General features: G+C 42.7%; 1 protein-coding gene across 1 annotated transcript; it reads left to right on the top strand.

The window, feature by feature from the left end:
- The first annotated feature begins 244 nt into the window (after window positions 1–244).
- Window positions 245–13,475, top strand: tmem240a (transmembrane protein 240a). The gene is made up of 4 exons (XM_040153505.1): window positions 245–464; window positions 858–964; window positions 4,941–5,149; window positions 12,854–13,475. Exons 1-4 carry the CDS (start codon window positions 408–410, stop codon window positions 13,006–13,008), a joined length of 528 nt encoding a protein of 175 aa, XP_040009439.1. The 5' UTR covers window positions 245–407; the 3' UTR covers window positions 13,009–13,475.
- Window positions 13,476–14,263: the final 788 nt, after the last annotated feature.

A 14,263-nucleotide genomic window follows, 5' to 3' on the forward strand; every position in this document is an offset into this window, starting at 1 on the left:
CCATCTCTGGTTTTGGTCATGGTTTTCTAAACTGGGATAAAAGATTGAAAGGCGCCCGGAAGAACGGATCCCTTTTGCATCGGTAATTAGGAGAGGACTCCCTCCTCGGAGCGAGCGGCAGCCGCATCCGACAGACCGGGGGGGGTGGGGGGGTGGGGGGTGGGGGGGGAGGGAGGGAGGGATACTTGGATGGAGAGGGCGCAGTGAGGGCTGAGAGAGCGGCTTGCCGTGTGTAGGAGGGGACGGAGGGAGACCGGGCAGTTTGAAGGGACGGGGAGCCAGGAGCGGCGCGGCGGCTCCATGAGAGGCTCCTGCCGGGACAGAGCGCCCAGAGCCCAGCCGGAGCGTCTCCACCGCCGCGGGTAAAACCCCGGGGCTACAGGACGGCGGCCAGTTTGGAAGTTTTGATGCATATGATCACAACCACCATGATTTTTATGATTCTTGGTGCTTCAGTTGTAATGGTAAGACACGTTCACCTCCCTCAGCCACAGTGTGATTTTCTCTCTTACTCAGCGAGGCTAATAGTTAATCGGGGGGTCACAAATGTGCCGTAAATGTGTGACATCTGGGAGCGAGCCGCTTCCAGCAGGGCCTATCAGTGACATGTGGAAGTACGTTAGCCTACCTACAATTACCTGCTGCCATAAATAAATAATCCGAGTCCGTTTGGAGGCAAGGGTCCCCCTCTTAGAAATCGGGAGGATCTACCAAGGATAGCTCCTGCCCGCTTCGGTTATGATCCTTATTGTTGTTGTGTGTCTTAGTGGTGGTGGCAAGAATCCCTCGCTGTCTGTAGGGAGAGCCTTTAGCCTATTGCTTGACATGTCCCGGCTGACTGGCGTGGTTCTTTGCAGGCGATAGCCTGCCTAATGGACATGAACGCACTACTGGATCGCTTTCACAACTACATCTTACCGCATCTACGAGGGGAGGACCGCGTCTGCCACTGCAACTGTGGAAGGTAAATGCCATCGTCCTCGTGCAATATTTGGCATAAACATGATATTGTGTGTGCTTTTTTTGTTTTGTTTTTTGTTTTTTTGTTCTTCTCCTTCTTTTTTATTTTCTCAATTGCCGAAGAGGCCTCCAAGATTTCTGGCGGCGAAGCGCCGCCAAGCCAACGTGATACCAGCCCGTCTGTGCTTTTACATAGCGACGGATGTTTTCATTGAGCTTTTATTGTTCGCTCTAACAGACAGTCCGGCGACGCGTTTGGTGGCGGCCTGTGCCATATATATGTATATATATATATATATATATACATATATGTATGTATGTGTGTGTATATATGTGCCGGCTGAGGATTTCGGCTTTGCTGCATATACCCCTACGAAGGTGTGTGTCGGAGCCATAAATAGGTAATGGACTGTGAGCAATATGAGGCCGCGCAAAAAAAAAAAAAAAAAAAAAAACCAAAAAACAATCCGAGCATCAAGTGTGCGGACCAGGGGATATCAAGCTGCTGGGCCAGTAACGAGGATATGGGCGCCGAGGGGAAAGTGGTGGTGGCTTAAGAGGCGCTACGGGGGCTACCGGCCGCCCGTCAGCCCACCTGCTGTTTGCTGTCACGGTGAGAGCAGGTGTGGAGTGGAGAGGGGGGGGGGACAGCAGCAAGACACTCATTAATATATTCATTCGGATTCAATCTGCATTAATATGCACTTTCCATCAACAGTAGGCGTGCAATACGGCAGGATGTAGGTTGTGTGGATGAGCAGAGACACAGGTGGGCCTCTGTTTTTTGTTTTTTTTTTTTTGTTATGTTTTTTTGGGGGGTGCTAAATCTCTACAGTGCGCCAGGTCATGGCAACAATGTTGGAACAAGATTAAAAGTAAGAGTCCTTTTAGCCAATAGGTTCACCCCTGTGTTGTCCTCAGATCTTGGATCCTGATTGGCCCGTGTCCTACAGGCAACCTAGCTACAGCCATGAGGACAGAATCAGTGATTCGGGGGAAGGGAAATGTCACTATTCATGTTGGTGCAAGTGGAACAGATGCACCTTAAACCAGCAACGGCACTATAGCCTTAGCCTCGAAATCCAGAAATCCTTCATCATCAGGTGCTATTAGATTATGCTTATCAGAGAGGGATAAACTCACCCCGATTTTTGTCATGTGATATACTAATCAAGACAAAAAAAAAAAAAGCACTTTTGGAGTCACAGGGTTTATGATGAGATGATGCATCACTGACAGTCTTATTTTGTAATATGTCATCATTGCTACTGCTAAAATAGCTGTGATTATGATGGCAAGCACAATTTCCAAAATGTAGCAAAAAAAAAAAGTAATATCAGAATCATTAAGCAGTGATTTCTTTATCTATTACACCAAAAAGATCATTTGTCTGCTATATAAGCCTTTGTTTAATGCATAGGCACTGATAAAAAAAAAAACCACATACCACCTTATCAGGCTTGAGGACACAGCCAGTGTCATTTTATCTGGCATCCTCGGCGCTCTGATTTGGGTGCAGTTGTAGCTTCTCTGACGGGCCGGAGATTGGCCTACAATAGCAGCCTCTGTGGCAGAGAGCAGATCTAGGATCGGGCTGTGTGTTATGCTGAGTGCACCCCCATTGGTGTCGTGCAGGATAGTTGTCCTACGATGATCTAAATGTTCTTATTGAGGCATTTTCCTTCCTAAAACTCTCGCTGAATGATTTTCTTTTTTTAATAAAAGAAAATAAAGACACACATTCAAAGATTTGTACGGCACAGGAGAACAGGAGATGTACAGGCAGCATTAAATAATCCATTACTTTATTTACTGGTTTATGTGCAAAAGCCCTCCTCAGGAAAAAAGAAAGAAAACATGGCAGAAGATTTTGTCTTATCTTTACACATAGCTTAGCTTCGTTTATTGTGCAAAATGTTAATGGACCTCGGTGGCAGCGTGGCTCAGGTCAGAGAGGTTTAATAGTTGGGGTTTGATCCCCCTTGTGGCCATACTTCTTCAGTAAGATACTTAAGGTGGTAATCTGCAAGATCAGTCTTTCTTTTTTTTCCCCCCCTCTAGATTCAGTTCAAAGTGCTATTGTGTTTCTGCACTGCAATTCCCAGAGATCATCTGTCAATCAAACAATGTGGGTGGATTTTCTGTTCATGAAGTCGCATTTCTGTAGGTGGAGATTTTTTTCTTTGTCTAGAGCTGCTATTGATTCTCACTTTGTCCTCGGTTTGCGCCAAACAAGTCGGAAAACATTAGCACGTACTTCCAGTCTACTAAAGACAGCATGTTATGTCAGTCAGCGATAAAGATGAGCAAAGCGGATGACGTGTGGGAAAACGTGGGTTACAAACTCGGGGTGCGGAGTTTTGAGATGTGGGCCTTCGCAAGGCAGGGTACGTCTAATGAAAGGCGCTATCACGTTGCATTACAGAAAATGTAGAATCCGGCGTTTTTGGAGTTTGGCCCATACTAGGGATTAAAGGTCAGGATATCTCCGCCTCTGCTGCTTAAATTTTGAGCATACATTTGTTTTAAAAACAAAATCGGTCTCATTTTCAGAAGTGCAGTACTAAATTGCTGGACTTCTCTTTCGTTATGAAAAGTTTTCGTAAAAATCCTTCGAAAACCTGCATCAGTCCTAACCTGTTATCGGTGTATTAACCCAAAGTGTGTGCGTGTATCAGTGCTCACTTCCAGGAGTTAAATCTCTCAGCTCCCACTGTGTTTGTCAGAACTGCCTGTGTTGTTAGTTTTTGTTAAAAGCTTTCATACCCTCTCAGCAGGCCGGGTTATAGCAGTATAGTGAGACTTTTATATCAACTGGATGTATCTGCTTTACAGCGGAGTCAGTGCTGTGGCAAAGGGAATGTAAGGAAGTTGATGATTGTTGAGCAGTCGCTGCTGCAACGGTTAATATACAGAGCTGCATGTAATGTTGTCATGCATGTCATGCCTTAGCTATGATGCAGCAGACTGATGTATTCTCTGATCTACTACTGATCATTTGTCTTCAAAAGAAAAATTCTATCAGCGTAACATTTCCAAATTTTTCGCGACAGTTCGTCTTTCTTCTGCTTTGGGATGTGAGCACCTGGCTGGTAGCAATCACGCACCCCGTGGAATCTGTTGGAAACAATTAAAGTTGGCTTCAAATTGAGCCCTTTCATGTTTATCCTATTTGGAACAAATTTAAAGTGACTTTCTAGTCTTTATTTTGAATTTAAAATGGGACTTTAATTTCAAAATGACATGAAAAAGATGAAGCCCACCTTGATAAAATAAATGCTAGTTATAAAATAACTCAAGAAATACTTGCAGACTACATTATATATTTGTATTGGCAACATTTTAAGGTTTTTATTGGGCAGGTGCCTGGCAAGGCGTTGACTCCCATATCCAAATATGAGAGTCAACGCCTTGCTGAAAGGCACCTCAACAGTAGTCACTGAAGGATGAAGTGAAGTGTTGCTCATTCACTTTTCAGGCCATGAGCTTTTCCTGCTGATTCGCAATCACAAACCGACCATAAACTTCCCTGCCTGAAGTGCAGCCTGGAGACACCCAAGGGTCCTTCAGGGGGTTCCAGCAAAGTGCAAATTGGTGCAATCTGATTAAAATTTCTAAATTTCAAGACATCATTTGAGTTAGAAGGGGTATATAAAGATATTATTTTCATTGTAACCGTTAGATGTATAGATAGATAGATAGATATAGATACAGTAGATAGTCCAAAAGTGTCCAAGGTCCTCAGGGTCAAGGAAATTTGGAAGGTCCTTTTTCAAGGTAAGGTTATACAGACAAGTGGCAAATTTGTCAGCCCTCTGTATGTCATAGAGATGTCTGAGAATTGTCCATTTGTTTGTTTAATTCATACAATTATATGTTGGTTTAAGGGCTCTTACAAGGACACAAAATTGATTTAGATTTTTTCATATATACGTATGCCTAACCCTCTCATCACCTTCCCCTGGCTGTCCGTCCTCCAGGCATCATGTCCACTATGTAATCCCATACGATGGGGACCATTCTTTGGTGGATTCATCAGAGAACTACTTTGTGAGTGACAGTGTGACCAAGCAGGAGATGGACTTGATGCTGGGGCTGCTGCTGGGCTTCTGCATTAGCTGGCTGCTGCTGTGGCTGGACGGAGTCCTACACTGCGCCGTCAGGGCCTGGAGGGCGAGCCGCTACTATGGTAAGCTGGACATTGTCTGCTGCAGCTACACATGGACACAACTCACACAAGAGCTCAGTGGACTCTAAAGTATCACAAATCTTTCTCCGATCATTTCGGTTGTGTGTGCTGTGATGTGAATGTACAGCTAAATGACGGGCAAAAAACATGTCATCAGATGTTCACAGGAATAAAAATTTGAATAATTTTAAATTTTTCAGGTGAAATAACAAAGTATCTATAATTCAGAGCAGGATTTGTGTTGGCACATCTTATTCACAAAATGCTTGTATGGAGGAATATGTGTATCCACCATGTCTCTGTATGTGTAAGCGCTTGCCAGGTTAGCACAGCAGTTGGTGGAGCACTGGAAAATGACCTTCCCCCCATTGCTTGGCCCATTTTTGGCTCTTCTCACAGATTTTTTTCTCACTTTACTGCAACCTCTTGGAAAATTATAGCTAAACCTTCCAACTGTGTGATGATTCAGACGTAGGTTATCAGTAAAGGTGAAAACTGAATTTAAATGGCTGTCTTCTCTTTTGGAAAGCCTAAATACTTGAAACCTTATTTCACTAATAATCCTCTTAATTTGTTTTCAGGAAACGGCAGTAGTCATATGCTAAAGTAACAGCATCACCATTAGGTGTAATTCAACTCAAAATTATCTTATAAGACAACATGAAATCTCCTTAATGAGAACTCTAATAATGGAGACCCCCCCGAAAATAAAAGTGTTATGAAATTGAGGTGATGGTAATGATCATTTTCTACATATTCAGAGTATATAATATGATGTTGGTCACAGTGGGAAAAATAAAAAACTAAACCACAGCAACAAATGATTGAAAAAAAATGGCCTTTTGTATTTCTTTCACAAACATAGCAGATTTACCTCAGTATATCATTCTTTAATTCATTTTGATGGAATACTGTAGTGTAATCATTGTACCTCAGTGCCATGCCCTGGTGGGTGTTTCAGTATTAGTCCGTTAGCTAAAATATTCTGTTAGCATTGAATAGAAAAGTTGATATCCTTGCGACAGCTGATGTCAGACAAAATCACTTCACAGCATGTTTGGCTGAATGACTTTTCAGCAGTGATTTGGATTAAATATAAAGCTGTTAGTATTTCAAGGCAGGTCTGACACAATTCTCTGCTAACTTCTGTGCCCCGTTGTATTATACTAAGTTAAACTTTTAATGATCTAATTGGGGACACTGCAAGAGCAGGGTAGCAAAGCAATGCAGTAAAGTGGAATAGAATATTAATAGGAGTTGAAATAATGGAGATGATGTAACCCTGAGTTAAACCTAATTGGGAAGACTACAAATAGCTTTGAAGGGTAGGCCTACAAGTTAGCTAACGGGAAAAATGGCAATCCCCCTCAATTTACATTCGTGATCATTGCTTTCATGGCTGTATACCTGCATAGGTTACTAATGTTTGGAATTTGGAAGTTTAGCTATGCATGAGTGTATGTTAAGAATAAACGTTTATATAACACTACTGAAAATACATTATCAAGTAATTTACGTATTAATTAAAACTATAAATTAAAAATAGGAGAAGATAGAAGTGAGTTTTGAGGAAGGATTTAAAAAAACGACACTGATTTTGCTAGTCTGAGATTCTCAGGCACGACTTCCACAGCTGATGCGCCCAGATGGTAAACATAGGTCTCCCATGGTGTTGAGGAGAGACATGGGCATCATTCGAAGGGCTCTGAAAGAGGATCTCAAACAGCAGTCAGGCTCGCATGGGGTTGACAAGTCAATCAAATAAGGAGATTTAAAATGTTAAAATGTAGTCTAAAATTGAAGAGCAGTCTGTGGAGGGAGACAAGGATTTAAGTGACTTGGCCACTTCTCTTAGAGAGTGTGATTAGCCTGGTGGGCAGTGTTCTGAATTAACGGTAGTATGCTGACGTTTCTCCTGCTAAGACCACAAGCACGTCACAACAATCAACCCTGGGGGAGATAAAAGCATGAATGACTTTCTCCAGGGCAGCAAGTAAAAGAAAAAAAAATCTAATTTTAGTGACATGCCCTAGTTAAATGAAACATGATTATGCCTCTTAAATATCTAACGACAGACCTGAGAGGTTTGGCTTCTTAATGTTTGTTGATAGGATACCCTCATAACACATAAGATTTAAAGTGCTAGTAAAGGTACAGGAAGGAACAGAAAGGAGTCTTTCAGCTGGAGGAAATGTTGAGACGCCTAGGTTGTATTATGAGAGAGACATGACATAATGCAGGATACATCTATAATACAAGGCTTTATTGGGCTTTGAAACAGAGTGTCTGCTGCATAAAAATGGAATTAAATCTATCTTTGGATGATATTCCCCAAGGACAGTATATAAATAGAGAATAATCAGGCACCCCAGATCGACCCTTGGAGTACTCCACAAGACAGAGGGGGCCATAAAGACAGTTTAATCAAAAGTAAACTGGTCTGGTACCATATTACTGATACCTACGAAGCTTTTCAGAGAATTTATTCAAATACTATGGTCCACTCAAGTCAAGGAAAATTAAACCGGTTATTTTGGTTGTAGTTACTTCCCAGAGTATCAGCTGGTTGCCTGCCAACCTCAAGGTAACAAAAACAACACCTGTCATGGTGCTTGGCCAGGAAATAATTCCAGCATGTAAATCCCCATAAAACCACAACTTGCCATTTGTAACCAAATAAGATACAAGATATTATTTATTGAGCCTTAGTGATGGTGGTAGGGGCATTTTTGAGCTTTGGACAGAGCCATGCTAGCTGTTTCCCCTGAACTACCTACTTGCTGGCTCTAGCTCCATGGTTAATGCACAGACATGGCAGTGCTGTCCATTTTTCCTCATATACTTATTATAGAAACCTGTTTGGTTCTTGGTACACTAAAGCTTAGCAGTTTAAAACTTGCACTGAAGACTAGACGCCAGGATGGTGTCTTGACCCATTTACACAGACAGGAAATATGGATTTGGGGCCCTTGTTTGAGTCAGAAAGGGTCTAATATAGGTTGTTTTATAGGCCTTTTTCACAGCAGACATTTTGACTTGTCATGGAATGAGAAGCACAGCTGTCACTAATAATATTAACCATGACTCTGTTCTATTCAAGTGTCCCAGTAAGTCAGTGAAGGGGGCATGCACAATACCACGACCCTGAGACTGAAGTAGCTAAATAGAATTCGGCCATCATTAATGTTATTATTTACGCCTGTGCTTTTCCCACCGTAACACATTAAATGTCTTCTGTGAAAAAAAGCCTTTTCTCTTTCACAGCTTTTAAGTGTTGGCAGAGATAGTTCAGTGCCTTTTCTACTTGAATTCAAGTGATAAAGGTGTAATACGTCCCATCCAAAAAAAAAGGTAACAAAAAAGGTAAGAAATGTGTGTCCACCCCAATCACAGAGAATGTTACCATTGCGCAGTGGTTCAGTGGTTAGCACTGCGCACAACACAGCATAAGGTCCCCCGTTTGAGCTCTGGCCCTGCAGGTCCCTGTATGGTGTTACATGTGTGCTCTCTGCATGTTTGCATGATTTTCCAAAGTCATCCAGTTCAGGTGATATGGAAACTCAGTATACTCCATAATGTGGATGAGAGTGTCTACACAGTGGACAGCATGACGAATAGAAAAAACATGAGAATAAAAAAAAAAAAAAACCTTGATTCACACGGTGTTTAAAATGTGGATTAAATCTAGAGGTTTGCAGAAAGCCACAGCCACGGATACAAACATCAAGTGTCTTGCCGTGAATTAATATGCAGTACTACCTTAAAAATTAGTTGTCCAAGGAGAAACTCCGGCCGAGGTATCATTTTTATTAAACAAGCATTGCTTTTGTGTGATAATAGCAGTTACTGAGACCGCTTCAAAGCAGGCCTGAGAAACAAAGATTGAGAAATGACTTCACTCCCACCATCTGCTGTGCTGTAGTGAAAGCTACATTCCCACATACCATGTGTTTAAATCCAACTGAGTCTGATAGTTGCTCCTTAATTTCCTGTCTCCTGTCATCACCGTCTCCCTCTGAAATATCTTTTTCATTTCTCGTACCATCTCCTCCTGACAGATGAAGGATGCATGTTACTTTAGTACAAGAAAAAGGAATGCAGCAGATTTAATGAGACAGAACATGTGGTGTACAGTTCACAAGTATCATCTGGCTTGTGGGGCTGTGCAGACGCAGGCAAAGAAATAAAAAGCTTTCAGTGACATTAAAGCTAAGCAGCTATTAGACACACATGTGAAATCGTGACTTGACAGCATGAAATCCCTCATAGTGTGGCGCTCTGCTGACGAGACATCAGCCGCCGACAACGCAGAGGATTCATCTCAGAGCACTGGCAAAATGCTCACTGATGCTGGGTATTAGCATCCTGGATTACAGTGTTTTAGTTTCAAATGGCCATGCACGTTTCACAGGCTTCTTGACCCTGCCAGGATTAAAATCTAGGGGGAAACACTGCCAAAGTTTTCATTTTCTGTTGGCACTAATTAGCTAAATTTAGAGATACTGAATGTAAGCAGAACACGATTAAAAACAGGATGTAGTGCGGAGGTGGCCTGGATCATCAGTTTTAAAGACAATGCTAAAGTAGGCGATATGTGACCTGGATACTTGGAAAAGCTCCTCAGGCAAGGATGGGAAACAATCAAGCAACGATCAAAGACTGATGGTTATCACTAATATGGGTTTTTAGGATAGAAAATGCCATGTGTTCCTCAGATTTTTCAGTGTTTTTTAGATGCTGCTACAATAAAAAAGGTGCTTGAATTACACAGGCTTTGATAGTTGCAGGCTCCTGCTTTGCGCAGAGGTGTGGAAGGTTTTGCAGCAGCGGGTGAGACAATGCTGTTTTCTCCAGTGCATTAGTACAACAGTGTAAAATACATCATCATAAAAATAAAAAAAACACCCAGAGAGGAGGGAACATCCACATTCATTAGCAGCAGTTATACAGTGGGGGACATAGGCTGCTTCTTTTGTACTGGGAGGGAATATCCCCTTGCTTGTGTGTGTGTGTGTGTGTGTGTGTGTGTGTGTGTGTGTGTGTGTTTCAGTTGTGACGTCGATGCTAGGTCAGAGTCGTTTAGCCTCCCCGAGATGAGGAGTGAAGGTGAGGCTGACAGGGCGGGGAAGGGTGTTTGTGTGTGTGTGTGTGTGTGTGTGTGTGTGTTGGGGGTGCAGGATGGAGATGCTGTCATATCCCCACCCCCCACTTGCACACATATACACACAATCTCTCTGCCAGAGCTATAAATAGAATGAGAGAGAGCAGCTGGAATGGCAAGCGAGAAACACACGCACACACACACACACACACACACACACACACACACACACACACACACACACACACACACACACACACACACACACACACACACACACACACACATTCCTTCCATCTTCCTCTTCCCTCTTCCTCTCTAGCTCCTCCTCTTTCCTTTCTCTTCCTTCCTTCCTTTTTTTTTTTTTTTTTTTTTTTCTTGAATATTTGATACCAGTCTCTTTTTGCAAAGAAGAAAACAAAAATCTTCACCTCCCACTTTCTGCAGTGCATTATCATTTCTCCCGACTCCATCTCCATCCTTTTATTCAAATGAGAAAAACCTGTCTTCATTGCCCCTTTTCCTTTGGATACCCTTCAGAACAGTCCTTGTGGACAGCATACCCATTCACAGCTATAAATAACTCTCCCTCCCTCCCTCCTCACCTCCCCTCCACCCAACACCTCACCCCCTCCTCCCCACTCGCTCATCCTCTAGCAGGGCCATTTGCTACTGGGTTTGCAGTCTGGGGCTCTCCCTCCTTCTCCCTTCTCTCTCTCTCTGCTGTCTCTGTGGACCTCGCTCCGCCTCGCCGGCCCCAGTTTATAACCTGCCAAGCACGAATGTCTCCTCCGCCATTCCCCTCTTCACGTTATACACCACACATTCATGGAATCCCACTTGGTTTCCGGACAGTCACTCATTTCACGGCAGGTTGGCCTCTCTGTTGTAAAGCCTGTGAATTCTGCATATACAGTACAGTATGGTGGCTGCAGAAAGATACATTTGACACTCTATTAAAAAATGAGTGTTTAGCCTTAGTCTCACCTGTGACATCCTTTTGACTGTAGAGGAATAATGCCCAGTCACACGTTCCCCAGTCCACCTAAACACAAATGTGGAGAATCAAGGGCAACGCCATGGTGCACTTGAAGTGACTTGTGCCATTTACCATTGTCATCCAATTTTTCAATGTCACCTCTGTGGGTCTGGCCTCATTGCAAAAAGCTCACCCCTACTTCCTAGAATTAAAAGTTATTACAGCTGTGATAAAGCTGGTTGCTAAAAGACATATTAAACATCAGCTTTTTCAGTCTGAGGTCTGTATGGAGCTCATAAATCAGTTTTATGCAGTGTACCATGGAGTGCAAAGAACTTTAGGCATTTAATTCTGGATCATTCTTTGGTTTATCTGGCCCATCTTTGAAAAATATGAAATGTTGTATGGAAGACATGATTTAGAGACACATGACCTGCATTTATAAGCTTTCCCATTCTCGGTTCACTTAAAATTTGACCATAAAATACATATTCAACTTTTTGCTCAGAATTGTGTTTTTGTCAGGGTAGAAAAACCAATACTTAGGCCATCATGGGACTTGTCATCTCTCCACTGAAACTGAGCAGGACGATTAAAAAGGCATACATCATATCAGAGATAGGACACATTGACGGGCTAATGTCAGCCTAGCTCTAAACTATTCATACATATTCCAGAAGAAACTGAGTGACAAAGAGGCGCTTGGATTAGTCCTCTGTGTTGCTGGTTGTTGATGTGTCCTGTCTGCCTCTAACTGGATTTAGAGCCACAAAACCAGGCTAAGAAGGATCTTACACTATTGTGTGTCTGGATCTCATGAGTGTGTCTTATAGCTACTTGGCTTTGGTGTGGGCGAAAGCCTGCATTCAGTTGTCTTTGCACATGTCTGCACAACTGCACAAGTGAGACAATGTTGGTTAGCTATAAATGACAATCTGTGATTACACATTTTCATGTATACTTGTGAGTACAAGTAGTGAAACAGAAAAGGAAATGATCAATATTCTGATATCTTGTGATTTGGATAAAATATCAGTACTCGTCATCCTCTGTGTTGCACTGCTGATACGGAGGCGTTTCCTTCCTTTCCTGCAGGCAATTGATGTCTTCAATGTTCTGCTTCCTGCCAGTTCAGTCTTTTTCCAGTTTATGTCTTTTTGTCATTGAAATACTGGCATGTGTCCCTTTGTTTGAGTGTTTAAAATGCTCAGACACATACAGATACATACAGTATGTGATCATAACTTCCCCAGTTTGATTCTGGCCTCAGACATTTGTTGCATGTCAACTACCTGACTTTCTCCCCATGTTTCCTGTCTGTCTCTATTGTCAACTGTCAAACAAAGGCAGAGGGTACACACTGTTCAGGCCTGTAGCTATCCAAAATGTTATCAATCTTTTTTTTTTTGTAATGTTTTTTATGATGTGGTTAAAAACCACGGTGCCAGATGCCATAATTGATTGATTGATTGATTGGTTACCTTGTGATGCTATGCTCTATTTTGAGGAATCTGATCTAGATTTTGAATCAGAACAAATGGTATTGACTTTGAACAGAAAACCAATTCTTCAGTAGCACCTGCCTCCTCTGACAGCCCTGTTGCCTCTCATCTCCTTCCTCCAGATACCCCGTCCTGGTCATGGCTGCCCCAGTTCTGCAACCTTCGAGACCTCCGCCGCCGAGCCCAGCTCCGACAACTGGAGGACTCCAGCGGCAACATGGTCCACATCAAGCAGAAGCTGTACCACAACGGCCACCCCAGTCCCCGCCACCTCTGACTCTAAAAAAACTAAACAACAAAATCAATAACGAAAAAAAATAAATCCCCTACTCTAAAAGACTTTCTCCTTTCCCGTCCAAAACCCCTCGCCTCCCTTCTCAAACTGCCCCTTGGCCAACTATTAACTCAGAGACCCTGGAAAAAACTGCCCTCCCACAGTTCATAACATGGCCCCCTTAAACTCCCATGACAGGACTTTCTTATGACTAAACCTGGCCCATGTCAGCACTAAAAAAAAAAAAAAAAATCCCAAAACGGAGCAAGATGACGATTATTTGCTGCCACTGAAATCTTGTCTTATGTCCATGTCCACCATTGTGGGAGGAGGAAGGGAAAAAAAAAAAAAAAAAAACATTTTTAAGGGTGTTTTTTCTGTATAGAGACATTTTCTGTGTTCATTGTTTAACTTGGCATGCTCTTTTAGAACAGGGTAAGATGTGGGCAGTGTATGGAACAGCGCGGCAAGACGGGTGTCATATTTTTTTTCTCTATTAGGTGGGAGGGGGGCTTTGTGGGTGTGGGGAGGGGCAAAAGAGACTGGTGGGTGGGTGGGTTTTTGTGATAGTTAGATTGCTGCTTCTGTAAATAGTTATAAATATGGGCAAATGGGATTTAACAGTCTTTAAGAGGGGGTGTGTGGGGGATTTGTGTGTGAGTCGGTTATCGATAGAAAACCTAATGATGGACTGTGTGGTTAAAGATTATAGGAATGGAACAGAAAGACTAGTCTGTTTGAAAACTGGATGTGAAACCATGTGATTTCTGCTAAAAACACAGATTAATTAGCTTTGTTACCTAGTGAATTAACTGAATGTATTAATTTTTTCTGTAAATATGTGAGGGGGAGGGGAGCGTGTACATTTGCGGTCAGGGTTCTCTTCGCTATATTATCATTCTTAAAAGACACGAGGGGAGAAATAAATGCCAGCCAAGATGAGTCAGTTCAATACACACACACACCCACACACACACACACACACACACACACACACACCCCTCTCCATCTTCCCCACACTGTGCTCAACAGCACAGTTCAATTTTCTTAATCCAATTCCCTCTCACTTATCAGGAGCAACCAGCCTATCAGCAGAGGGAACCCTCACCCAGCCCCCCCCCCCCCTGCCCTCTCTGTCCAGACATTGCTGTTGTGAGGATGAAATGTCTGTTTTATTAAAAGTGCCATTGAAGCACAACAGTGACCTCTGATGTTTGACTGTGTCATTTCAATCATATGAGCGAAGATGAGAACGCAT

This window comes from Xiphias gladius, chromosome 18, assembly GCF_016859285.1.
Source record: "Xiphias gladius isolate SHS-SW01 ecotype Sanya breed wild chromosome 18, ASM1685928v1, whole genome shotgun sequence".
NCBI lineage: Eukaryota > Metazoa > Chordata > Actinopteri > Istiophoriformes > Xiphiidae > Xiphias > Xiphias gladius.

Coding starts and splice junctions, on each gene's coding strand:
- tmem240a (XM_040153505.1), top strand. CDS start 408: ATGCATATGATCACAACCACCATGATTTTTATGATTCTTGGTGCTTCA. Junction 465..857: donor TTGGTGCTTCAGTTGTAATG/GTAAGACACGTT, acceptor GGTTCTTTGCAG/GCGATAGCCTGCCTAATGGA. Junction 5,150..12,853: donor GAGGGCGAGCCGCTACTATG/GTAAGCTGGACA, acceptor TCCTTCCTCCAG/ATACCCCGTCCTGGTCATGG.